The sequence below is a fragment of the Pongo pygmaeus genome, chromosome 20 (assembly GCF_028885625.2).
Source record: "Pongo pygmaeus isolate AG05252 chromosome 20, NHGRI_mPonPyg2-v2.0_pri, whole genome shotgun sequence".
NCBI classification, from domain to species: domain Eukaryota; kingdom Metazoa; phylum Chordata; class Mammalia; order Primates; family Hominidae; genus Pongo; species Pongo pygmaeus.
Genome location: NC_072393.2, coordinates 16,911,661 through 16,936,347, shown reverse-complemented (window position 1 = coordinate 16,936,347; position 24,687 = coordinate 16,911,661). Strand labels below are relative to the sequence as shown.

Here is a 24,687-nt window from a genome sequence, read left to right as displayed (position 1 = left end):
GTGTGTCACAGGCACAGCACACACGTGGCCCTCAATGAAGGGCGTTTTAATGGAGACACATCAGAAGAACTTAGGGAAGGTGTGGCACGGCGGCACGTCTCAAGCAGCCGGCTGCCACAGGGCCCTCAGCCCACCCTTCCCAGTGGTCACCCCTCCTTCCTATGCTGGGCTGCAGGCCTGTCCACCCATGAGTCAGTGTTCCTGTTCCCCAGTTCCACAGACCATGCATGGGTCCCCACCACCTCAGCGGAACAGCAGGGTGGCAAGGGCGTGGGCACCAGAGGAGCCACTGGGCTGCAGGAGGACAGCCCTGTGGGAACACTGAACCAAGCTCTACTGCGCCCGTGCTCGGAGCCCACAGCCACAGGGCCATGTACTCTCCAAGGTTCTGTGGATTAACTCCTGATGACTTTTTCACGAGTTCCTTGTGGGTGGGTGTCACGTGGTCACACAGGGAATGCCGTGTCTTACAGTGAAGGCTGGGAGCAGAACGGCCTCTATGAGTTCTTCCGAGCAAAAATGCGGGCCCGGCGGAGGAAAGGCCAGGAGAAGAGGAACAGGTAAAAGCGCAGACGTCTGCAGTGGCCGGGCGGCCAGGGCCCACAGCTTGTGGTGGGTGGGAGCAGACCCCAGATACGCTCATCACGTCCGCCCTCACACAGCCTGTGCCTATGGGGCAGTGTTTTCCACAAGGCCTGAATTCACACAGCAGCAGGCTCAGCCACACTATTTAGGAACTTGATACCGTTGCTGTGGCTATGGCGCCACATCCACAGCCAGAGCCCCTGCATCTGGGGTGGTCCAGGAACCTGAGGGCCAGGGTGGGCTGGGTGTAGCTCATCCACTGGAGCACCCGATCATCAGGCCTCTCCCTGCAGCGGACCCTCGAGGTCTCGGAGCAGATCCAAGAGTCGAGGGCGTTCTTCCTCCCGCTCCAACTCAAGATCCTCCAAGTCTTCAGGCTCGTACTCAAGGTCAAGGTCGCGCTCCTGCTCCCGTTCCTACTCCCGCTCCAGATCTAGGTAGGCAGAGGCTGCCTCAGGAGGGCAGTGCCTGAGGCCTCTTCCTGTGGCTTCCCCACGACGCCTGGCTGCTGCTGACCCTTGGGCACCCTTCCCTGCAGAAGTCGGAGCAGGTCACGCTCCTCCAGAAGCCGCTCCCGGTCCCAGTCGCGGTCCCGGTCCAAGTCGTACTCCCCAGGAAGAAGACGCCGGTCACGGTCCAGGAGCCCCACCCCGCCGTAAGATCCTGTCTTAAGTGCTGCGCTGGTAACGCTGGGAAGCTGCAGTGCTTTGCTGTGAATGTGGAAACATTAGTGGTTAGGAGACTGTGTTAGGAGGCCGCCAGCATTAGTCCAGGGACAGTGGCACCCCTCACCCTTCACCACAGTAGCCACTTGGCGAAGCCTGAGGCGGTAGCTGGGGTCTGCTTTCAACCACCATCGGGGTTCAAGGTGTCCTGCTCTCAATGCTGAGTGTGGGGTGGGAGCCAGCGTCTGGAGCCCCCTTATCTAGCTGAGACGGGATCAACGGGTAGAGACGCAAAATCTGCATACAGTGTCACCTGGCGACAGTGAGCATGCATGCAAGCTGCGGCTGTGAGGCCCTCATCACTGTCATTCCAATAAATGTCTCAGTTACTTCTTAAAAGAATAACCTGTCTTGATTTTAGTTCCTCTGCTGGTCTGGGTTCTAATTCGGCGCCTCCCATCCCTGACTCAAGGCTCGGAGAAGAGAACAAAGGCCATCAGATGCTGGTGAAGATGGGTAAGGCGAGGGAATGGGGAGGGCACGGGATAGGTCCTCACGCGTCCTGGGCCCGGGAGTCACCAGCGCTTTCTCTTCCTCAATTCATGTGGGGATGGATGGAGTCAGGCCAGTTCTGACTCCACCCACACCCTCTAGACAGGGCCGGCCCGTGGGTTCTCTCTACCCATTTCCCATGTCTACACTGCCTGTCTGGACATTCAGCCCCCCATGTGCACCCCCATCTGCCTCCGCCTTGTTGTGGTTGTGACTGCATCTCTGTTTCCAGGCTGGAGTGGCTCTGGCGGCCTCGGTGCGAAGGAGCAAGGGATCCAGGACCCCATCAAGGGCGGGGACGTCCGGGATAAGTGGGACCAGTATAAAGGCGTGGGCGTGGCTCTGGACGACCCCTATGAGAACTACCGCAGGAACAAGAGCTACTCCTTCATCGCCCGCATGAAGGCCAGGGACGAGTGTAAGTAGGCGCCCATGCCGGGAGCCACGCCGGTGGCCAGCGGTGCCGGCTGTGGGACCTTCCTGGCTGACTGGCAGTGGAAGATCGCAGTGACCGCTCAGTTCTCACACCGTCTCCACTTGTGGAGAGAAGGAAGACCAGCGCATGCCCAGTGGGAACACCGTGCTCCATGGCGTGGAGGGCACGGGTGCCACCCACAAACCACACCAGGAGGCGCTGCAGCCACCAGGGCCCCAGGCTCGTTTTCCTTTATAGTGAAGCAAGAAACACAAGACCCTCCGCCCCGAGTAAATTCTTCACCCACGAAGGGATGGATGTGCATCTGCCCTAAGTCAGATTGAAGCCTCCTCCTAGGCTCCAGGAGGAGCATGTGCAGGAGGGGTTGGCCTGGGCCAGAGCCGGCACCCCAGCTCCTTCCTCCAGCTCCCGGCACCCACCGGCCCTGACCTGGCTTCCCCTTGGCTGTGTAGGGACAAAGCTGAAGCCCAGTGCCATGACTGCCCGCGGATTGAAAAACAGAAACACAGAACTTTGACTTGACTTGCAAAGTGAAGCAGGGTTTTCATTTTTACTCTCCTTGGTTTAGGTCTAGAAAGAATATCGACCTGAGAGGAGGCTCAGTGAGATTCTGAAACCCAGTTCTTCGAAGGTGTACTGGCCCTTAGTTCAGTTATTTTAGTTGTTTAAGTTGATTTTTTTTTTCTGGAATGTAGCCATTTGCTGTTATCTGGGAAACAAGATTCTAACAGGAAACCAGCCTAAGACACTTCAGGTCGAGCGCTGCCTCGGACTCTGTGCCCGTCGCGTCCCCTGCTTGAGTTTCGCACTTGGAAGAACCCTGCACCAGCTGGTGTGTGCGACGACGGCCCAGTCCCATCCAGAGCATGGGACCTGACCCCAGCCAGCGCCTTCCACTCCATCATTTCATTTCACACCCGCAAAGGGAGGGGAGGCCAGGAGGGGAGCTGCTCCTGCCAGAAGCTGGTGGGTGACCGTTTGGGAATTGGCCACACCTGGTGTCCATGGGCAGCCTGGTGCAGTGCCATTCATTTGTACAGAAACATTTTTGAAAAATTCTTTTCAATAAGATGCGAAATCTTCCAACTTTTCAACCCAACGTGATGAATATTTGATTTTGTTCTAGATTTCCTGTAGCTGTGAATTGTTAAAATGTATGATTCAGGATAAAACGTAAACACGTGCTGTTAGTAATTTCTTGTGGATTTCATTGTTTTGCCTTCAAATAAAGCCTTTTTTTAAAGACCTTTCTCCCACACATGTGTAAGTCGGAAGTGTGCACGGGCTGAGTGAGACGTGACCTGGTTTGAGCTGTGCAGCCTGGGGTCAGAGGCTGTGTCCAGGGGCTCACATGGCGTCCCCAGTGTGCTGACCTGGTCCCATGTCCTTATCCTCGAGCAGGGTTTCTGCCATCCACCCTGCCTCCCTCTGGCTCACTGGGATGCCAGGACCTGCCTGGGTGGAGCTGCTCTGCAGAGGCTGGTGGCTCCTGTCCTGCTGTGAGTGGGGACAGCTCCACTGAAACTCTGTTTCCACTGGCCTGTAGTGTCATGGAGCTGGGCATGCTGCTGGGAGAGCTGTCGCTGAGCTGGGATTTGGCTCAGAGGAGTCTGGGGCCCTCACCGCAGCACCACCTGCCCCACCATGGAATGTCACACCTGGATGCTGACGTCTGCGTGTGTGTGCGTGTCCATCACCCCAGTACCACCTGCCCTCACCACGAAACGTCACACCTGGACACTGATGAGCTCTGTGTTTGTGTGTGTGTGTGTGTGCACACTGAGTACACAGGACAGGATACCTTTTGTTAGACGTCATGTCAAGCTCCACCTGCTGGCGCTCACAGCTCCTTGTTCACCTCCTCCAGGGCGTCCTCCATGGTCAATGGGGCAGGTCTGTGGCACCTAATGTACTGTCAGGCAGAGGACAGACCACGCCATCACCATCATCACCTCAGTACACTCTGAGACAGGGTGCTGGAGGAGGGAGTGGAGCCGGCACCTGTCCCCAGCAGGCTCCTGTCGGGGTGACAGAAGTGGAAAACCACAGGATGTGTGTGACAGGTTGGCACACGGGGCTGTGGGAGCACAGGGTAGAGGGACACCCAGGTCAGCCCTGCGAGGGGTGAGTCCTGACAGAGAAAGGGAGGGGTGCCTATGAGTGCCCTTGGAGTGGCTGAGATCAGGGAGAAGCGCCTGGAGCAAGCAGCTGGGAGCTATGGCGGGCTGCAGCCAGGTGGCACAGTCAGATGGCTTCCGCCTGCATCCGATGGGCTGATGGACGCCCAACAGAGGCATGAGTTCAAAGCCCCCCAGAGGGGTGCAATGAGCAAAGTTGAGATTGTAGAGACCCATGGGACTCAACCTGCCCTCTTCAGCAGATAAACCACAAGGAAACGAGAGGCCTGGCATGCAGGGGACTCAGAGGGCACAGTTCCAAAGCAGCGTCCTGGGGCATGTGGGAGAAACGCCCAGCCCCAGGCCCACCCCGCCTGCTTGTGGGCCCAGCATCGCTTTCACGGGGCTTCCAGGGGATCCCCAACCGCTCAGCATTGAGAACTGGTCGCTGCTCTAGATTGAGAGGCTCAAAGGACACATCGGGTAGTATGGACTTTGGATCCAGATTACAAAATCGGAACAAAACACACAACTTTAAATCAGACAAGCAGAAATCTCAACACTGGATATTCCTTGATACTTAGTAAATTTGGTTTGTATATTATCGCATTATGGTTGTTTGTTTGAGACAGAGTCCCGCTTTGTCCCTCACTACAGCCTCAACCTCCCCAGCTCAAGTGATCCTCCCACCTCAGCCTCCCAGAGAGCTGGGACTACAGGCACACACCACTATGCTAAGCTAGTTTTTTTGTGTTTTTTGTAGAGATGGAGTCTTGCTATGTTGCCCAGGCTGGTCACGAACTCCTTGGGCTCAAGCAACCCACCCTGCCTCAGCTTCCCAAAGTGCTGGGATTACAGGAGTGAGCCACCACACCTGGCCTTTAACATCACTTTTTAGAAATAAACATTGAAAAATTTGTTATGTAAAATGTTTAAAGCAGGGGGCGGTGGCTCACGCCTATAATCCCAGCACTTTGGGAGGCCGAGGCGGGTGGATCACCTGTGGTCAGGAGTTCAAGACCAGCCTGACCAACATGGAGAAACCCTGTCTCTACTAAAAATATGAAAAATTAGCTGGGCGTGGTGGTGCGCACCTGTAATCCCAGCTCCTTGGGAAGGTGAGGTAGGAGAATCACTTGAACCCAGGAGGCGGAGGTTGCAGTGAGCTGAGATCGCACCACTGCACTCCAGTCTGGGCAACAAGAGCGAAACTCAGTCCCCCCAAAAAAAAAAAAAAGTTTACAAATAGATCACCATAAAGGACTGCATATAGTATAACGCCATTTCTATAAAGAAATACGTGGCCAGGCATGGTGGCTCGCACCTGTAATCCCAAAAATTAGCTGGGCATGGTGGCAGGCACCTGTAATCCCAGCTACTTGAGAGGCCAAGGCAGGAGAATCGCTTGATCCCGGCAAGCGAAGGTTGCAGTGAGCCGAGATCATACCACTGCATTCCAGCCTGGGCGACAAGAGCAAAACTCCGTCAAAAAAATAAAAAAAAAAAAGAAATACGCATACTATGGTTCATACAAAAGTCTGAGGGAGTATATATATCAACTCGGTAATAGTTACCTCTGAAATTAAGGAGAACTTGCAGGTTACACATCTCTGTAACAAGATTTTCAGAAAACAGCCAGGTAATTTTTGGTAATCAGATTAAAAAAAGTTTTTTTGAGACGGAGTCTTGCTCGTCACCCAAGCTGGAGTGCAGTGGCACGATCTCAGCTCACTACAACCTCCACCTCCCAGGTTCAAGCGACTCTCCTGCTTCAGCCTCCTGAGTAGCTGGGACTACAGGCACCCGTCACCACACCTGGCTAATTTTTGTATTTTTGGTAGAGATGGGGCTTCACCATGTTGGCCGGGCTAGTCTCAAACGCCTGACCTCAAGTGATCCGCCCATCACAGCCTCCCAAAGTAACAGGCGTGAGCCACCGCACCCGGCTGGTAATCAGATAAAAATTCTTAGAGGGTAAAAAAAGAGGTGACGGTGATTGCTGAGGAGAACAGCTGGGCCGCCTCTGGCCCCATCTCAGGGATGTCTCAGGAGGCTCAGGGAAAGGGACAGGACCCCTCCCATGGAAGAAAACAGTGCCACGAACAGTAGGTCCCTTTAGTCTGAGGTCACACAGCCCAGGCGGGGCTGGCTGCAAGGTGCAGGAGCTCAGCACCCCACCCTGTACCAGCTCTTGCCACAGGGTGGCAGGAAATGAGGCTCCCTCCACAGGGACAGAAGGTGATGGCCCCACTGCATCCCTGCAGCCCTGAGCTGAGCGCTGGAGCCCAGGCCCCGGCCCACATCCCCTCAGCCAGGCCTCTGGGAGCTGCCGCTCCCCTACCGCCCTGCCCCTGCCCATGGGGAGCTGCGCTCACCTCTTTGGCTTCCTCCAGGGTGTGGTAGTGGAAGGAGTCCGCGTCCAGGGAGCGCAGGAGGGAGGCATGCAGGTGCCGGCTGGCCTGGATGAACTGCTGCGTCAGGCTCAGCTGCTGCTTCAGCACATCATGGAGTGCCAGCACGGCCGGGCTGTAGGCGGTCAGGGCTGCCCCAGCTCCGCGTTACTCGGTGGCTTCGCTGGGGCCCCACAAATTCTGCAGTCCCCCCACCGCTCAGGTGCCAGGCTGCTCTCTGAAATCTTTTTTTTTTTTTTCTGGAGACAGGGTCTCGCTCTGCCACCCAGGCTGGAGTACAGTGGTGCCATCACAGCGCACTGCAGCCTCCAACTCCTGGGTTTAAGCAACAGTGGCTCACACCTGTAATCCTAGCACTTTGGAAGGCTGAGGCAGGTGGATCACGAGATCAGGAGTTCGAGACCAGCCTGGCCAACATAGTGAAACCCCACCTTTACTGAAAAAAAAAAAAAAAATTAGCCAGGTGTAGTGGCAGACACCTGTAGTCCCAGCTACTTGGGAGGCTGAGGCAGGAGAATCGCTTGAACCTGGGAGGCAGACGTTGCAGTGAGCCAAGATCACGCCACTGCACTCCAGCCTGGGTGACAGAGCAAGACTCCGTCTCAAAAAAAAAAAAAAAAATTAAAAAATTGAAAAGGGAAAAAAATAGTAGGTACCAGATGGACCCCTACGGCAGGTGCCTGTGGCTGCAGTAATCCCCGCCCAATGGACCCCTGGAAGCCAGCATGCAAGGGGTGCCACACCTCCAGAGTGGGTGTGAATCTGCAGGTGAAATGAGTCCTGTAAAATGTGACAGGAAGGATCCCCCGAGCCAGGCTGTTACCTTCTATTGCATCCGCGCTGATAACATGATTGGCGATGGGTGTCGGGTCCACGTAGGCGCCTCCCAGGGCAGGCCCCATGGCTGCCATGCCAGCCACTATCTCGGGGACAAAGAGAGGGGTAAGCAGGCAGGACACAGAGAAATGACTTTCGGGTCCACAGATAGGACCCTGGAATAAACTACGTGACCTTGTTCTTCCCTCTTTCTGAAGGTGATCGCCACTCTTGCATTTTTTTTTGTGTTTGTTTGAGACAGGGTCTTGCTCTATTGCCCAGTCTGGAGTGCAGCAGCATGATCACAGCTCACTACAGCCTCCTGGGCTCACGTAATCCTCCCATCTGTCTCCCAAGTAGCTGGGACTACAGGTGCGCCACCACGCCTGGCTAATTTTTAAAATTTTTTGTAGAGACAGCGTCTCCCTATGTTGCCCAGGCTGGTCTTGAACTCCTGGGCTCAAGCAATCCTCCTGCCTCAGCCTCTGAAAGTGCTGGGATCACAGGTGTAAGCCACCGCACCCAGCCATTCTTTACTTTTTTTATCCTCTTCCCCTTTCAAATATTTCCCAAGGCTGCCTCCATTTTTCTGCTAGGTTTTCTTGGCTCAAGGCACAGGCACCCTAGCTGGGTGCAGTGGTGGCCCCGGCTCACGGTGGCTGGAGTCGAGAGCAGTGGAGGACGTGCTTTCCCAGCCTTTCTTCTAAGGGTCACTGTTGACCTCAGATGTTGCGTGTTCTCTGGGCTCTGAGGCCAGCGTGTTTATGGCTGCTGTTTTTTCTCTCTCCTTTCCCTGTCAGTCCTAGTCTAGGAAAACAGCCTCGCCAGTGTTTCATGAAAGCATCCCTAAATTGCCAAAAATATGGACAGAAATGCAGACAGACACAAACAATTCTGAGCCCAGATCCCAGGCTGAAAATACCATTTAACACCTCCAAGGTGATTTTACTGTCAATGTGATTGACTTTCCTTCCTGAGAAACAGACACCAGTCACCCTCTCCTCGGGGGGGGGCCAGTCAGGCTGATGTTACGTTAAGCCCCCAAATCAAAACAAATAGATCCAGTGAGAATTACATTGCTTTCCTTTTTTTTTTTTTTTTTGAAACAGAGTCTCACTCTGCCGCCCAGGCTGGGGTGCTATGGCACGATCTCAGCTCACTGCAACCTCCACCTCCTGGTTTCAAGTGATTCTTGTGCCTCGGCCTCCCGAGTAGCTAGGACTACAGATGCGTGCCACCACACCAGGCTAATTTTTGTACTTTTAGTAGAGACGGGGTTTCACCACATTGGCCAGGCTGGGAACTACATCATTTTTCACATCCAGTCTACCTTGTCAAGAGCCATACGGATGAGAAAAGAGAGATTAAAAGGGAATGTTTATTAGCCAGGCGCCTCTAGTCCCAGCTACTGGGGAGGCTAAGGTGGGAGAATCGCTAAAACCTGGGAGGTGGAGGAGGCAGTGGGCTGAGATTGTGCCACTTCACTCCAGCCTGGGCAACAGAGCGAGACCCCATCTCATAAAATAAAATGAAATAAAATTATATAAAATTATATAAAATAAAATAATAACATGGGAATGTTTAAAAGAATGGGGCCTTTCCACCAGCAAGAGCTGAAACTGAAGCTGGGAATGAGAGAAATGCCCAAAGGCCAGGCATGGTGGCTCATGCCTGTAGTCCCAGCACTTTGGGGGGCCAACATGGGCAGGCGGAAGGATCACTTGAGCCCAGGAGTTCAAGACCAGGCTGGGGAACATAGGGAGACCCTGTCTCTACAAAAAACATTTTAAAATGATACAGGGGGCCAGGTGTGGTGGCTCACACCTGTAATCCCAGCACTTTGAGAGGCCGAGGCAGGCAGATCACCAGGTCAGGAACTCAAGACCAGCCTGGCCAGCATGGTGAAACCCCATCTCTACTAAAAATACAAAAATTATCTGGGTGTGGTGGCACATACCTGTAATTCCAGCTATTCAGGAGGCTAAGGCAGGAGAATTTGCTTGAACCCGGGAGGCGGAGGTTGCAGTAAGCCAAGATTGCACCACTACACTCCAGCCTGGGCAAGAGAGTGAGACTCCATCTCAAAAAAAAAAAAAAAAAAAAAAAAGATACAGGGCCAGGTGCAGTGGCTCACGCCTGTAATCCCAACACTTTGGGAGGCTGAGGCTGACAGATTGCTTGAGCCCAGGAGTTTGAGACCAGCCTGGGCAATACAGAAAGACCCTGTCTCTACAAAACATATAAAAAGTAGCCAGGCATGGGGGCGCATGCTTGTAATCCTAACTACTCAGGAGGCTGAGGTAGGAGGATCACCTGAGCCTGGGGAGGTTGAGGCTGCAGTGAGCTATGATTGGGTCACTGCACTCCAGCTTGGGCAACAGAGCAAGACTCCATCTCTAAAAACAGAGTGACAGAGAGAGAGAAATATCAGGAAAGTCACCCAGGGTGTTCATTCTCCAGGACAAAGGCATCCTGTGCACTGCAGGGTATGGAATAGCACCCCTGGCCTCCACCCAGCAGATGCCGATAGCATTCCCCACCCCGAGTTGTGACAACTAATAATGTCTCCAGACCTTGCTGGAGTCCCCCCGTGACAGAATCATCCTGTGGGAGGTGCTACCCTAGTCCTCGGTTCTGACCCTTCTGAATGCTTCAGGGCTAGGAAGACATCGGGACACACCAGGGCAGCTGCCCCTCGTCCATGGAAGAGGCAATGGTGAGCCAAGGTCCCTGGGTGACATTTTTTTCTTTTTTTTGAGACACAGTCTCACTCTGTCATCCAGGCTGGGGTGCAGGGGCATCATCTCAGCTCACTACAACCTCTGCCTCCTGAGTTCTTCTCCTGCCTCAGCTTCCTGAGTAGCTGGGATTACAGGAACACACCACCACAGCCAGCTAATTTTTGTATTTTTAGTAGAGATGAGGTTTCCCCGTGTTGGCCAGACTGGTCTTGAACTCCTGACCTCAAGTGATCCTCCCGCCTCGGCCTCCCAAAGTGCTAGGATTACAGGCATGAGCCACCTCGCCTGGCCAACCCCTCCAGGTGATTAATAACAAGAGCCCAGATCTCAGGAACCTGAGGCTCTCCCACGTGTCTCCCAGGATGCTGTAAACCACACGCTGAGCTCCTGTCCCAGCTGCCCTGGCCCCCACGGGCCCCAAGGCTTACCCTTGGTCCACTCGTAGGTGAAGGCGGGATCCGGCGTCTGCACAGCTGTGTCCTTCACAAGCACTCTTGTCACGGGCCTGCTCGACTTTTTCCTAGACTCGGCTGTTTGTGGAAGGTCTGTCTTCACACTTGAAGAGGATTCAGACAGAGCGTCCAGTGTTCTGCCAAGAGACTCCTTGGAATGGGCGGTTGGCTCGGATGCTGTCAGACTTGGAGAGTTTTCAAAATCCTCCGAATAAGCTGAGCTGACTGTGTTCACCATGGGGGCTTCAGATGGTGGCTGCATGCTGGAAGTGCTGTCCTGCTGGATGGCAGAAGCTGAGCTGGCACTGAGATGCTCCGAGACCTCGCTCTCATCCCCCTCTGCAGAGGCGGACTTTCCCTGTGATGTCCAGCTCCTTGCCTGGGCCTGCCTCGGGGCATCCTGCCCAGTGGACGCCTCGGCTCTGAAGATTTTGCCAGCTGTTTTTTCTCTCTGAGCACTTTCCTCCTAAAATGAAGAATGGCAGAGGTGGCTGGGAAGTGTTCTGGAAATATCAACATGCTAGGAACACTGCACTCCCAGGAGCTGGGGACCTCCGGCACTCCCGCAGGCAAGGGGCCACACCAGGTCCTCATTAGATGTGGGCACGGAGTATTCTAAACAACTGTGGCATCTTCAGCACGGCATGTCCACGGGGCTGCAGGAACCCTGATGGTGTGATGCACGCTTAGGTGGCACATGGATGGCACTTAACATTTCATCATGGACTTAAGGACTGTAGGTGGCTGAGGCGGTAGGATCCTTTGAGCTCAGGAGTTCAAGACCTGCCTGGGTAACACAGCAAGACCCTACCTCTATAAGAAAAAAAAATAATAATTAAAAAAATTAAGTTTAAGCCGGACACAGTGGCTCATGCCTGTAATCCCAGCAGTTTGGGAGGCCAAGGCGGGCGGATCACCTGAGGTTGGGAGTTTGAAACCAGCCTGACCAACATGGAGAAACCCCGTCTCTACCAAAAATACAAAATTAGCCAGACATGGTGGCACATGTCTGTCATCCCAGCTACTCAGCAGGCTGAGGCAGGAGAATCACTTGAACCCAGGAGGCAGAGGTTTTGGTGAGCCGAGATCACGCCACTGCACTCTGGCCTGGACAACAAGAGCAAAACTCTGTCTCAAAAAAAAAAACATTTCATCATGGACTGATGAAATGTTAGGTGGCTGAGGCGGTAGGATCCTTTGAGCTCAGGAGTTCAAGACCTGCCTGGGAAACATAGCAAGACTCTACCTCTATCAGAAAAAAAAAAATTAAAAAATTAAGTTTCATCATGCCTGGGGGCAATGGCTCACACCTGTAATCTCGGCACCTTGAAAGGCCGAGGCAGGAGGATTGCTTGAAGCTGGGAGTTCAAGACCAGCCTGGACAACCCAGCCGGTCCCTATCTCTACAAAAAAATAAAAAAATTAGCCAGGCATGGGTGCATGCCTGTAGTCTCAGCTACTCAGGAGGCTGGGCAGGAGGATTGCTTGAGCCTAGAACATCGAGGATGAAGTGAGCCATGATCCACAGCTGCATTCCAGCCTGAGTGACAGAGTGAGACCTGTCTCAAAAATAAATAAATTGGGCCAGGCATGGTGGCTCACGCCTGTAATCCCAGCACTTTGGGAGGCCGAGGTGGGTGAATCACCTGAGGTCAGGAGTTTGAGACCAGCCTGGCCAACATGGTGAAACCATCTCTACTAAAAATACATAAATTAGTGGTGTAGGGTGGCGGGTGCCTGTAATCCCAGCTACTCAGGAGGCTGAGGAACAAGAATTGCTTGAACCCAGGAGATGGAGGTTGCAGTGAGCTTAGATTGTGCCACTGTAGTCCCAGCCTGGGCGACAGAACGAGACTCCGTCTCAAAAAAATAATAATAAGGCCGGGCGTGGTGGCTCAGGCCTGTAATCCCAGCACGCTGGGAGGCCTAGGCGGGTGGATCATGAGGTCAGGAGATTGAGACCATCTTGGCTAACATGGTGAAACCCCGTCTCTACTAAAAATACAAAAAAAATTAACCGGGCCTGGTGCTGGGCGCCTATAGTCCCAGCTAATCGGGAGGCTGAGGCAGGAGAATGGTGTGAACCCGGGAGGCGGAGCTTGCAGTGAGCTGAGATTGCACCACTGCACTCCAGCCTGGGCAACAGAGCGAGACTCTGTCTCAAAATAATAATAATAATAATAATAATAGGCCGGGCACAGTGGCTCATGCCTATAATCCCAGCACTTTGGGAGGCTGAGGCGGGTGGATCACTTGCAGTCAGGAGTTCCAAACCAGCCTGGCCAACATGGTGAAACCCCGTCTCTACTAAAATATACAAAAATTAGCTGGGCGTGGTGGCAGGGGACTTAATCCCAGCTACTCGGGAGGCAGAGGCAGGAGAATCGTTGGAACCCGGGAGGTGGAGGTTGCAGTGAGCCGAGATCGAGCCATTGCCCTCAAACCTGGGGGATAAGAACGAGACTTCTCTCAAAAAAAAATAGTTTAAAATAAAAAATAATAATAATAATAAAATAAAAATAATAAATATTTTAAAATAAAAATAAAATGTCATCACTGTGTATAACCAACACGTGTATCTGACAGTGCCGGTGGCCACTGGGACAAAAATCACAACAGGGAGTGTGACTGGATACAGCTGGTGAAATGCTGCCTCCGTGCAGATGTTGTCATGGGTGGCTTTACGTGGGATGTGCTTTAATCACCAGCTAACCAAGGTAGCTTCATCCTGTTAGCACCTAAGTCAGGGTCTCTCACCGACTGCACTCTTGACATCAGAGCCACGACATTCTTTGCAGCTGGGGGCCACCCGGTGCATTACACAACACGGAGCAGTGTTCCTGGCCCCCACCCACTCACAATGCCAGTGGCACCTGTCACCCACCCCCTAGTCATGACAGCCAAAATGTCACCAGACATTGCCAATGTCCCCTGGGGGGCAGAGTTGAAAACTATAGGCCTAAATGAAACATTACTTGCTTTTCCACATAAGAATCGACATTGGGCCAGGCATGGTCGCTCACACCTGTAATCCCAGCACTTTGGGAGGCTGAGTCGGGAGGATTGCTTGAGCCCAGTTTGAGGACGGCCTGGGCAACATAGTGAGACCCTGCCTCAATTTTTAAATTTTTAAAAAATTTTTTAAAAAAATGTTTAAGCCAAAAACAATCGACAATGAAAAATTACTTTGTTGTACTTACTTCCTGTTCCAAATCGGAGTTCTCACTGACAACTGGAGCCAGATCGTCAAGCGATAAAATATTTATTCTAAACTCTGTAATTAAAAAATTAGTATAGCATTTACATTCTTTTATTTACTCCATAATTTTTTTTAATCTTCCAAATTTCTTTTTTCTTTTCTTTTCCTTTTTTTGAGATAGAGTCTCACTCTGTCACCCAGGCTGGAGTGCAGTGGCACGATCTTGGCTCACCACAACCTCTGCCTCCCAAGTTCAAGTGATTCTCTCACCTCAGCCTCCTGAGTAGCTGGGATTACAGGTGTCTGACACCTCGCCCGGCTAATTTTTCTATTTTTAGTACAGAAAAGATTTCACCATTTGGCCAGGCTGGTCTTGAATTCCTGGCCTCAAGTGATTCGCCTGCCTCAGCCTCCCAAAGTGCTGGGTTTACAGGTGTGAGCCACCACGGCCAGCCTAATCTCCCACAAATGTTTAGAAAGATATGAAGACATGGCCGGGCGCGGTGGCTCACGCCTGTAATCCCAACACTTTGGGAGGCCGAGGCAGGTGGATCACGAGGTCAGGAGATCAAGACCATCCTGGCTAACACAATGAAACCTTGTCTCTACTAAAAATACAAAAAATTAGCCAGGCGTGGTGGCGGGTGCCTGTAGTCCCAGCTGCTCAGGAGGCTGAGGCCAGAAAATCTCTTGAGACCAGTTCAAAGCTGCAGTGAACTATGATCACACCACTGCACTCCAGCCTGGAGCACAGAGAGACCCTGTCTCTAAAAAATAATAATCATCATCGGGCATGGTGGCTCACACCTGTAATCCCAGCACTTTGGGAGGCCGAGATGGGAGGATCAACTGAGGCCAGGAGTTCGACACCAGCCTGGTCAAAATGGTGAAACCCAATCTCTATTAAAAATACAAAAATTAGCCAAGTGTGATGGCACGTGCCTGTAGTCCCAGCCACTCTGGAGGCTGAAGCAGGAAAATCGCTTGAACCTGGAGTTGGAGGTTGCAGTGAGCCAAGATCATGCCACTGCACTCCAGCCTGGGTGACAGAGCAAGGCTCCGTCTCAAAAATAATAATCATAATAAATAATAATAATAATAATGATAAAAAATAAAAGACTAGCTGGGAAATTTCCAGCTTTTGTGAACAGACTGACTCAGCTCCAGTGTCAGTGTGAAAGCAGCCATAGACAATGTGTAAAGGAAGGAGCGTGGCTGCCTTCTGAGAAAGCTTTATAAAGACAGAAGACAGGCTTGGCGCAGTGGCTCATGCCTGTAATTCCAGCACTTTGGGAGGCCGAGGCAGGTGGATCACCTCAGGTCAGGAGTTGAAGACCAGCCTGGCCAACATGATGAAATCCCGTCTCTACTAAAAATAGGAAAATTAGCTGGGCGTGGTGGTGAGCACCTATAATCCCAGCTACTCGAGAGGCTGAGGCAGGAGAATTGCTTGAATCTCGGAGGTGGAAGTTGCAGTGAGCCAAGATCACGCCATTGCACTCCAGCCTGGGCAACAAGGGCAAAACTCTGTAAAAAAAAAAAACAACAGACAGAAGACAAGGCTGGCCGCAGTGGCTCATGCCTGTAATCCCAGCACTTTGGGAGGCTGAGGAGAACAGATCACAAGGTCAGGAGTTCAAGACCAGCCTGACCACCAGGTATGGTGGCTCACGCCTGTAATCCCAGCACTTTGGGAGGCCGAGGCGGGCGGATCACAAGGTCAAGAGATTGAGACCATGCTGGCCAACATGGTGAAACCCTGTCTCTATTAAAAGTATAAAAATTAGCTGGGCATGGTAGCGGGCACCTGTAGTCCCAGCTACTTGGGAGGCTGAGGCAGGAGAATCGCTTGAATCCGGGAGGTGGGGGTTACAGTGAGCCGAGATCACGCCATTGCACTCCAGCCTGGGCGACACAGCGAGATGCCATCTCAAAAAAAAAAAAAAAAAAAAGACCAGCCTCATCAACATGGTGAAACTCCGTCCCGTCTCTAATAAAAATACAAAAAATTAGCCAGGCGTGGTGGTACACACCTATAGTCCCAGCTACTTGGGAAGCTGAGACAGGAGCATCACTTGAACCCGGGAGGCAGAAATTACAGTGAGCTGAGATCGCGCCACTGCACTCCAGCCTGGGCGACATCTCAAAAAAAAAAAAAAAAAAGACAGAAGACAGGCCTGCTAGCCTCTGGTCTAGACAGATTAGCACTGATCAGAGTGCACTGTTGGAAGTTGCTGAGAAGTACGTGTGTGGTGTAACGGGTGAGAGGCGGCAGGGCAGCCAGCCAGCTGGGGGGAAAGAGTGGGAAGACTGTGGAGCAGAGGCAGACCTGAGACATGGCCCCAAAGCATCCTATGTTGTCATTTACAGCAAGTTAATAGACTGTGAGTTCTGAAAAAAAGAGTTCTAAAAAACAAAAAAAATAGTACAGCAAGTCAAAGGCACCACAGAACCTTAGGGTGGAGGCCAGTGCCTGAACCAAGTGCGTGCCGGGACCCAGGAGTGTGGGGTTCTCTGTGGAGATTCTGGTGCCCCAACAGGTTTTTGGGTTTAAAAAAATTTTTTTTTAGAGATGGAGTCTTGCTCTGTCACCCAGGCTGGAGCGCAGTGGTGTGTTCATAGCTCACCGCAGCCTCCAATTCCCAGGCAGTCTCCAATTCTCAGGCTCAAACGATCCTCCTGCCTCAGCCTCCTGAGTAGCTGGGACTACAGGTGTGCAAAACCACACCCAGTTAATTTTTGTATGTTTTGTAAAGACAGGGTTTCACCATGTTGCCAGGCTGGTCTCAAACTCCTCCTGCCTAGGCTTTCCAAAGCACTGGGATTGCTGGCGTGAGCCACCAGGCCTAGCCCCCAACAGCTTCCAACAGGTTTAAATTGACTCAAGAGATGAGTTGGTAAGCCAGGTGTGGTGGCTCACACTTGTAATCCCAGCACTTTGGGAGGCCAAGGCAGGCAGATCACCTGAGGCCAGGAACTCAAGATCAGCCTGGACAACATGGTGAAACCTGGTCTCCACAAAGAGTACAAAAATTAGCCCGGTGTGGTGGCACACGCTTGTGGGCCCAGCTGGTCAGGAGGCTGAGGCAGGCGGATTGCTTGAGCCTGGGAGGTTGAGGCTGTAGTGAACCCTGATCATGCCCACTACACTCCAGCCTGAGCGACAGAGCAAGACCTTGTCTCAGAATTAAATCAATAAATAAAGATAGCACAAAAATCTGACTTGGCCCCTCAACCAGACAAGAAAGTTAGAAAGCCGAGTGTGTGACGTGACTCAAAATTCCCTGCCTGTGGCAGTGCCCCATGAGCACTGCATCACGGACTCTAAAGGCGGCCCCACCCATCCTGCCCAAGGTACTGGCTTTGCACCGGGACTCGGATTACCGTCGAGGCTGTCATCAGCACCTTCTGAGACTGGCTCGTCCACAGGCTCAGCCTCACTCCTTCCAGGGGAGGACGCAAGCTTGACATGCCCCATCTTTAAAGACACTGAGTTTGAAAAGGCACCTGTGATGGAAACTGACGGCGTGTGGGAGGCAGTGTCACCGGAAACGTGACTCTGTGGGGAGTCCGCTCTTGAGCGAGTGCTGTGAAGGGTTCTGTCTGCTGCCAGGGAGGTTGGCAGGTGTGATGTCTGAGAAGGCTTTGCGCTGGAGAGTTCCACGCTGGGTATAGTAAATGCTCTCGGTTGAGATGGGACCTGATATAAAACACTTGAAATTAACAAACTTATGACAACTAAGGTTTTTGGGTTTTTTTTTTGTTTTTTTTTTCTGAGACAGGGTCTCACTCTGTTGCCCAGGCTGGAGGGCAGTGGCTCAATGGCTCACTGTAGCCTCAACATCCTGGGCTCAAGCAATCCTCTCACCTCAGCCTCCCAAGCAGCTAGGACTACAAGTATGTGCCACCACACCTGGCTAATTTTTTTTTTTTTTTTTTTTTTGGTAGGAATGGGTTTTGCCATGTTGCCCAGACTGGCCTTGACCACAGCTGAAGCAACCTACCCACCTAAGCTTTCCAAAACCCTTGGATTATAGGTGTGAGCCACCATACCTGGCTGATACCTAAGTTCTTATGGTTAAACAGATAGTGCAATTAGCGGGGAGCATGAGACCAAGACCGCAGGTATCACATTTTTCTCTTACTGCATCCCCTTTCTCTCTTCATTTCTGAAAGTCACGGTACAATATTTAGGTAAGATAATGTTGGGAGTAGAAAACATTCCACAAGGCTGGGCGTGGTGGCTCATGCCTGTAAATCCTGGCACTTTGGGAGGCCGAGGCGGGCAGATCACGAGGTCAAGAGATCGAGACCATCACGGCCAACAGGATGAAACCCCGTCTCTACTAAAAATACAAAAATTAGCTGGGTGTGGTGGTATGTGCCTGTAATCCCAGCTACTTGGGAGGCTGAGGCAAAAGAACTGCTTGAACCCAGGAGGCAGAAGTTGCAGTGAGACGAGATCAGGCCACTGCACTCCAGCCTGGCGACAGAGTGAGACTCCATCTCAAAAAAAAAAAAAAAAAAAGAAAGAAAGAAAGAAAATATTCCACAAATAGGCCACGCACACTGGCTCACACCTGTAATCCCAGCACTTTGGGAGGCTGAGGTAGGCGGATCACCTGAGGTCAGGAGTTGGAGACCAGCCTGATCAACATGGAGAAACCCCGTCTCTACTAAAAATACAAAATTAGCCGGGCATGGTGGTGCATGCTTGTAGTCCCAGACAGGAAGGCTGAGGTAGGAGAATCACTTGAACCCGGGAGGTGGAGGTTGTGGTGAGCCAAGATCACGCCACTGCACTCTAGCCTGGGCAACAAGAGTGAAACTTGGTCTCCAAAAAAAAAAAAATATATACAAAAAATTAGCTAGTCACCGGCCGGGCATGGTGGCTCATGCCTGTAATCCCAGCACTTTGGGAGGCCGAGGCAGGCAGATCACCTGAGATCGGAAGTTCAACACCAGCCTGACCAACATGGAGAAACCACATCTCTACTAAACACACAAAATTAGCTGGGCGTGGTGGCACATGCCGGTAATTCCAGCTACTCGGGAGGCTGAGGCAGGAGAATCACTTGTACCTAGGAGTGGAGGTGGGGGTGAGCAGAGATCGTGCCATTGCACTCCAGCCTGGGCAACAAGAGCAAAACTCCATCTCAAAAAAAAAAAAAAAATTGAATTAAAGAAATTAAAATAAATTTACCAAAAAAAAAAAATCTTACCGAAAATAGTTTTCTTTCTTCTTCCTTGCTGACGTTAGCACTGCTGAAGCCTTGATTCGTGTTTTTTTCTCTAGAAGAGTCCATCAAGCTTCCTAGCAATACTTTCATTTCTTCTTCGTCACTGTCTGGAGAATCAAATGTTCTTGCAGGTTCTTTCTGTTTGGGGGTTTGCAAAGTCCTCTCTTTCCCAGCAGGTGCTTCAGGGGATATGTTTTCAACAGGTGCTTGTTTCTTCTTTAGAAACCTACTGACCTTCGCGTTCTGTGCGTTATTTTCGGTGACAGGAAGTTCACGGGCTTGATTCTGGGAAGTTTTGTCTGTGTTCTGCGACGCGAGTTCGAGTGCACCCCCGGAGAGGATTCTGTCAGCTCTCTTTGGAAGACTGGCATCGGCAGTCATTGAGTCAGATTCCGTGTCAGACAAATTCCTCTGCAGCTTCCGATTCATGATCCGGGTTTCCAGCTGGGCCAGCTTCATGAGTGCGGCATTGGCTCGGATCCTGGAGGCAGTGGTGGGCGGTCTACATGAGGCAAGCCTGGGTCCACTCCCCAGCACAGGGTTCTCTTTCAGGAGTAAGTGTTTCTCATCTAGAGTTTGGTTTCTTTTTAGAAATCTGCTATGACCAGGTGCTATTTTGGTAAGATTTCTATTGATCTGGAAGTTTCTGATTTCTTCCATTGTTGAATCTTCCAAGGAAACATCACTGAAGTCACCAAAAACATCATGCGTGGGACGGCTGGCTTTCCTTGCAGAAGCCATTCTGTGGAGGAAGAGGAGCAATTTTGCATAAGAGTACCTGCTGTTTGTATTGAGCATTCAATGGCTCCTACTTGGCTAAAGCTCACACTGTCTTTTGCAACCCAGCCACAGTCTTCCCTTCAAGCCCGAGGATGACAATGAAAATGACCAGGCCAGGTGCAGTGGCTCACACCTGTAATCCCAGCACTTTGGGAGGCTGAGGCAGGTGGATCACAAGGTCAAGAGATCGAGACCATCCTGGCAAACATAGTGAAACACCGTGTCTACTAAAAATACAAAAATTAGCTGGGCATGGTGGTGCACAACCTCTCAGGCTCAAGTGATCCTCCTGCCTCAGCCTCCTGTGTAGCTGGGACTACAGGCGCACACCACCATGTCTGCCACTGCATTCCAGCCTGGGCTAGAGTGAAACTCTGTCTAAAAAAAAAAAAAAAAAAAAAGAAAAAAGAAAAGACAAATTACCTGAAAGAGCAATAAGGTGAAGTGCGAAAATCAAGGTATCCCTGTATTTAACAAGCCCCCAGAAAATCAGATTTCACTTAGTGTAAGAACAATTACCAATGGCTGGGCTCAGTGGCTCACACCTGTAATGCCAGCACTTTAGGAGGCCAAGGCAAGCAGATCACCTGAGCCCAGGGGTTCGAGACCAGCCTCGCCAACATGGCAAAGCCCCATCTCTACTAAAAATACAAAAATTAGCCAAGCGCCAGGCACGGTGGCTCATGCCTGTAATCCCAGCACTTTGGGAGGCCAAGGTGGGTGGACCATGAGGTCATAAGTTCAAGACCAGTCTGATCAACATGGTGAAACCCCATCTTTACTAAAAATACAAAAATTAGCCGGGCCTGGTGGCACCACCTGTAGTTCCAGCTACTCAAGAAGCTGAGGCAGGAGAATCGCTTGAACCCGGGAGGTGGAGGTTGCAGTGAGCCGAGATCACACCACTGCACTCCAGCCTGGACGACAGAGCGAGACTCTGTCTCAAAAAAAAAAAAAAGAAGAACCGCTACCCTGGGAAAGAGGGGGTCTATGGACAGGCACGGCTCCCCAGCAGCCCAGCAAATCTTTACCATATGTGTATATTTCTCTAGGTAGAAATATCAGAGCTTTCATCATATTCTCAGAGTTCCCATATACCCCTGAAAGAATATGAACAACCCACTGCAAGACTTACAAAGGCTTCTGAAGATTACAAAGACTTTAAAAGATGAAAAACTACAGGCCGGGCGCGGTGGCTCATGCCTGTAATACCAGCACTTTGGGAGGCCAAGGCGGGTGGATCACGAGGTCAGGAGATCGAGACCATGTTGAAACCCCATCTCTAGTAAAAATACAAAAAAATTAGCCAGGCGCGGTGGCGGGCCCTGTAGTCCCAGCTACTCCAGAGGCTGAGGCAGGAGAATGGCGTGAACCCGGGAGGCGGAGCTTGCAGTGAGCTGAGAATGCGCCACTGCACTCCAGCCTGGGCGACAGAGTAAAACTCCATCTCAAAAAAAAAGAAAAAAAAAGATTCTATACAAGAATGAATTATGATTCCTATTTAACAATCTGTTTCCCTAATAAACTTGTTTGCTTGTTCCTATCTTAACTAACCTGTACTAGGAGTGCCCAGCACAGGACTGACCACAGGGGTCAGAGAACAGAAAAACATGCCTGGCAGAAATAATGCAGTCTTCCTGGTCTGTGTGACGCTGGGCAAGTTACCTAACCACTCTGTGTCAGCCTGCTCATCTGTAAAAATAACAATTGCTACCCTCATAGGATTCCTATATATTCTGTGTGGGACATGAAAAAGTGCTCAGTAACATTTAAATGCCAGTAACAGACTAGGCGTGGTGGCTCACGCCTCTAATCCCAGCACTTTGGGAGGCCAAGGCAGACAGATCACTTGAGGTCAGGAGTTTGAGACCAGCCTGGCCAACATGGTGAAACCCCATCCCTACTAAAAATACAAAAATTAGCTGGGTGTGGTGGCACGCGCCTGTAATCCCAGCTACTTGGGAGGCTGTGGCAGGAGAATCGCTTGAACCCAGGAGGTGGAGGTTGCAGTGAACCGAGATCGCACCACTGCACTCCAGCCTGACGACAGAGGGAGACTCCATCTCAAAAAAAAAAAAAAAAAGGCCGGGCGCGGTGGCTCAGGCCTGTAATCTCAGCACTTTGGGAGGCCGAGGTGGGTAGATCATGAGGTCAGGAGATCGAGACCATCCTGGCTAACACGGTGAAACCCCGTCTCTACTAAAAACACAAAAAATTAGCCGGGCACGGTGGCGGGCACCTGTAGTCCCAGCTACTCAGGAGGCTGAGGCAGGAGAATGGCGTGAACCCAGGAGGCAGAGCTTGCAGTGAACCCATACAGCGCCACTGCACTCCAGCCTGGGCGAAAGATCGAGACTCTGTCTCAAAAAAAAAAAAAAAAGAAAAGAAAAGAAAAAAACCATGAGGAACTACTACTTCACATCTCCCCTAGCATGGCTATAATCAAAATACACGTAACAAGTGTCAGTGAGGAAGTGAACAGATTGAAGCTCACAGTGGCTCACACCTGTAATTCCAGCCAGGATGGGAGGATTGCTTGAACCCATGAGTTTGAGACCAGCCTGGGCAACATAGGGAGACCCCATCTCTACAAAAAATGAAAAAATTAGCTGGGTGTGGTGACACACACCTGTAGTCCCAGTTACTCGGGAGGCTGAGGTGGGAGGATTGCTTGAGCACAGGAGTTTGAGGCTGCAGTGAGCTATGATCGTGCCACTGGACTCCAGCCTGGATGATAAGGGAAGACCCTGTCTCTAAAAAAAATGAAGAAAGAAAGAAATTGGAACCCTCATATGTTGTTGGGGGAATTGTAAAATGATACAGTCCTCACTGTGGAAAACAGTTCGTTCCTCAAAAGGTTAGACATAGAGTTACCATATGATCCAGGAATTCCACTCCCATGTGGCCCAAGAGAAATGAAAATGTATGCAAATGTTTGCAATAGTTTTGTTTTGTTTTGAGACAGGCTCTCACTCTGTTGTCCAGGCTAGAGTGCAGTGGTGTTATCATGGCTCACTACAGCCTCGACCTCCCAGGGTCACGCGATCCTCCCACCTTAGCTTCCTGGGTAGCTGGGACTACAGACACACATTGCCATGCCTGGCTAACTTTTTGTAGAGACAAGGTCTCGCTGTGTTGCCCAGGCTGTTCTCAAATTCCTGGGTTCTAGAGATCCGCAGCCTCAGCCTCCCAAAGTGCTGAGATTACAATCCCACATCATCATACCTGGCCCCATAATACTTATTACTCCTAGTAGACTAAAACGGGAAACAATGTAACTATCCATTAATTAGTGAATGGATTACAAACTATGGTCCATCCATACAATGGAATACTGTTCAGCAATTTAAAAAACCAATACTAATATAACAGCATGCAGGAATCTGAAATACATCATACTAAGGGAAAGTAGCCAAGCCGGGCGCGGTGGCTCACGCCTGTAATCCCAGCACTCTGGGAGGCCGAGGCGGGCAGATCACGAGGTCAGGAGATTGAGACCAACCTGACCCACATGGTGAAACCCCGTCTCTACTAAAAATACAAAAACTAGCAGGGCATGGTGGTGTGCACCTGTAATCACAGCTACTCAGGACACTGAGACAGGAGAATTGCTTGAACCCGGGGGGCGGAGTTCGCAGTGAGCCGAGATCGCACCATTGTACTCCAGCCTGAGTAACAGGGCAACAATCTGTCTCAAAAAAAAAAAAAAAAGAAAAAGAAAAAAAAGAAAGTAGCCAGACACTAAACTCCATACACCCTATCATTTCATTTGTAACAACTGTCAAGAAAAGGCAAACCAATAAACTCAGAAAGCAGATCGGGCCGGTGCTGTGACTCACGCCTATAATCCGAGCACTTTGGGAGGCCAAGGCTGGCAGATTACGTGAGGTCAGGAGTTCGAGACCAGCGCGGCAAACATGGTGAAACCCCATCTCTACTAAAAATACAAAAAATTAGCCGGTGTGCAGTGGCATGATCACAACATCCCGAGTAGCTGGGACTACAGGCGCGTGCCACTACACCTGGCTAATTTTTTATTTTTATCTTTTTTAGAGATGGGGTCTCGCCATGTTGCCCAGGCTGATCTGGATCTCCTGGCCTGAAGTGATCCTCCCGCCTCTGCCTCCCAAAGTGCTGGGATTCCAGGCGTGAGTCACCGCGCCCGGCCTGACACAAAGTTCTAAAGCTGGATGAGCTGGATGGTGGCGACGGCTTCACAACTTTGTGGATTTACTAAAAATAACGGAGTCGTCAGCTTAAAAGTGGCGAACACTATGATATGTAAATGAAGGCTCAATAAAGTTGTTACAAATCAACAAACCAAAATCTGAAAACCCTGGCGCCCCTCAGACCATCCTGCTCTTCTCCCCAGCTATGAAGCGACCCGCGCAGGACCACGCTCCAATAGACCCCAGACAGGGAAACTGAGGCGCGGGACCATCCGGCAGCCGCCCGCCCAACCAGCTCAGCCCCGGAGAAGGCCCCATTTCCCCGTATCCCCCTCGCAAGCCCGGACGCCCAGCCAGGTCACCTCCCCACCAGCCCTGCCGACCTCCTCCCACGCCGTCCATTCGTAGAGGCAGCCGCCACATTCAGGCCTGAGGGAGCGGTTGCCCTGGGCAACAGAGCCGCAGCAGAAGAGACTACACCTCCCGGCAAGCATCGCGCCCCACAGACCAAAGGCGCCCCGAAT

At 51.5% G+C, this 24,687-nt stretch overlaps 2 protein-coding genes across 11 annotated transcripts in view; one reads left to right on the top strand and one right to left on the bottom strand.

The window, feature by feature from the left end:
- The window catches only part of CHERP (calcium homeostasis endoplasmic reticulum protein), a 28,021-nt gene extending 24,537 nt beyond the window's left edge, over positions 1-3,484 (top strand). For both annotated transcript variants that reach the window (XM_054465871.2, XM_054465870.2), the window contains exons 13-17: positions 474-560; positions 879-1,022; positions 1,124-1,240; positions 1,672-1,766; positions 2,035-3,484. In XM_054465871.2, coding sequence (XP_054321846.1) covers positions 474-560; positions 879-1,022; positions 1,124-1,240; positions 1,672-1,766; positions 2,035-2,228 — 637 coding nt within the window. In that variant the 3' untranslated portion in view covers positions 2,229-3,484. The remainder of the gene's footprint in view (positions 1-473; positions 561-878; positions 1,023-1,123; positions 1,241-1,671; positions 1,767-2,034) is intronic.
- Positions 14-24,684, bottom strand: C20H19orf44 (chromosome 20 C19orf44 homolog). 9 transcript variants are annotated; one of them, XM_063658751.1, is made up of 10 exons: positions 24,547-24,678; positions 22,624-22,747; positions 19,197-19,956; positions 17,359-17,674; positions 13,976-14,049; positions 10,752-11,241; positions 7,590-7,685; positions 6,731-6,897; positions 4,040-4,150; positions 14-1,295 (listed from the first exon to the last, which is right to left on the bottom strand). In XM_063658751.1, exons 1-9 carry the CDS (start codon positions 24,584-24,586, stop codon positions 4,079-4,081), a joined length of 2,139 nt encoding a protein of 712 aa, XP_063514821.1. In that variant the 5' UTR covers positions 24,587-24,678; the 3' UTR covers positions 14-1,295; positions 4,040-4,078. The 9 variants fall into 9 exon arrangements, 8 of the variants coding, with proteins under 8 accessions (XP_063514821.1, XP_054321858.2, XP_054321859.2 ...); XM_054465880.2 differs by lacking the exon at positions 14-1,295 and adding an exon at positions 2,759-3,375; XM_054465883.2 differs by lacking the exon at positions 22,624-22,747 and having other exon boundaries at positions 24,547-24,684.
- Between the last annotated feature and the right edge of the window lie 3 nt (positions 24,685-24,687).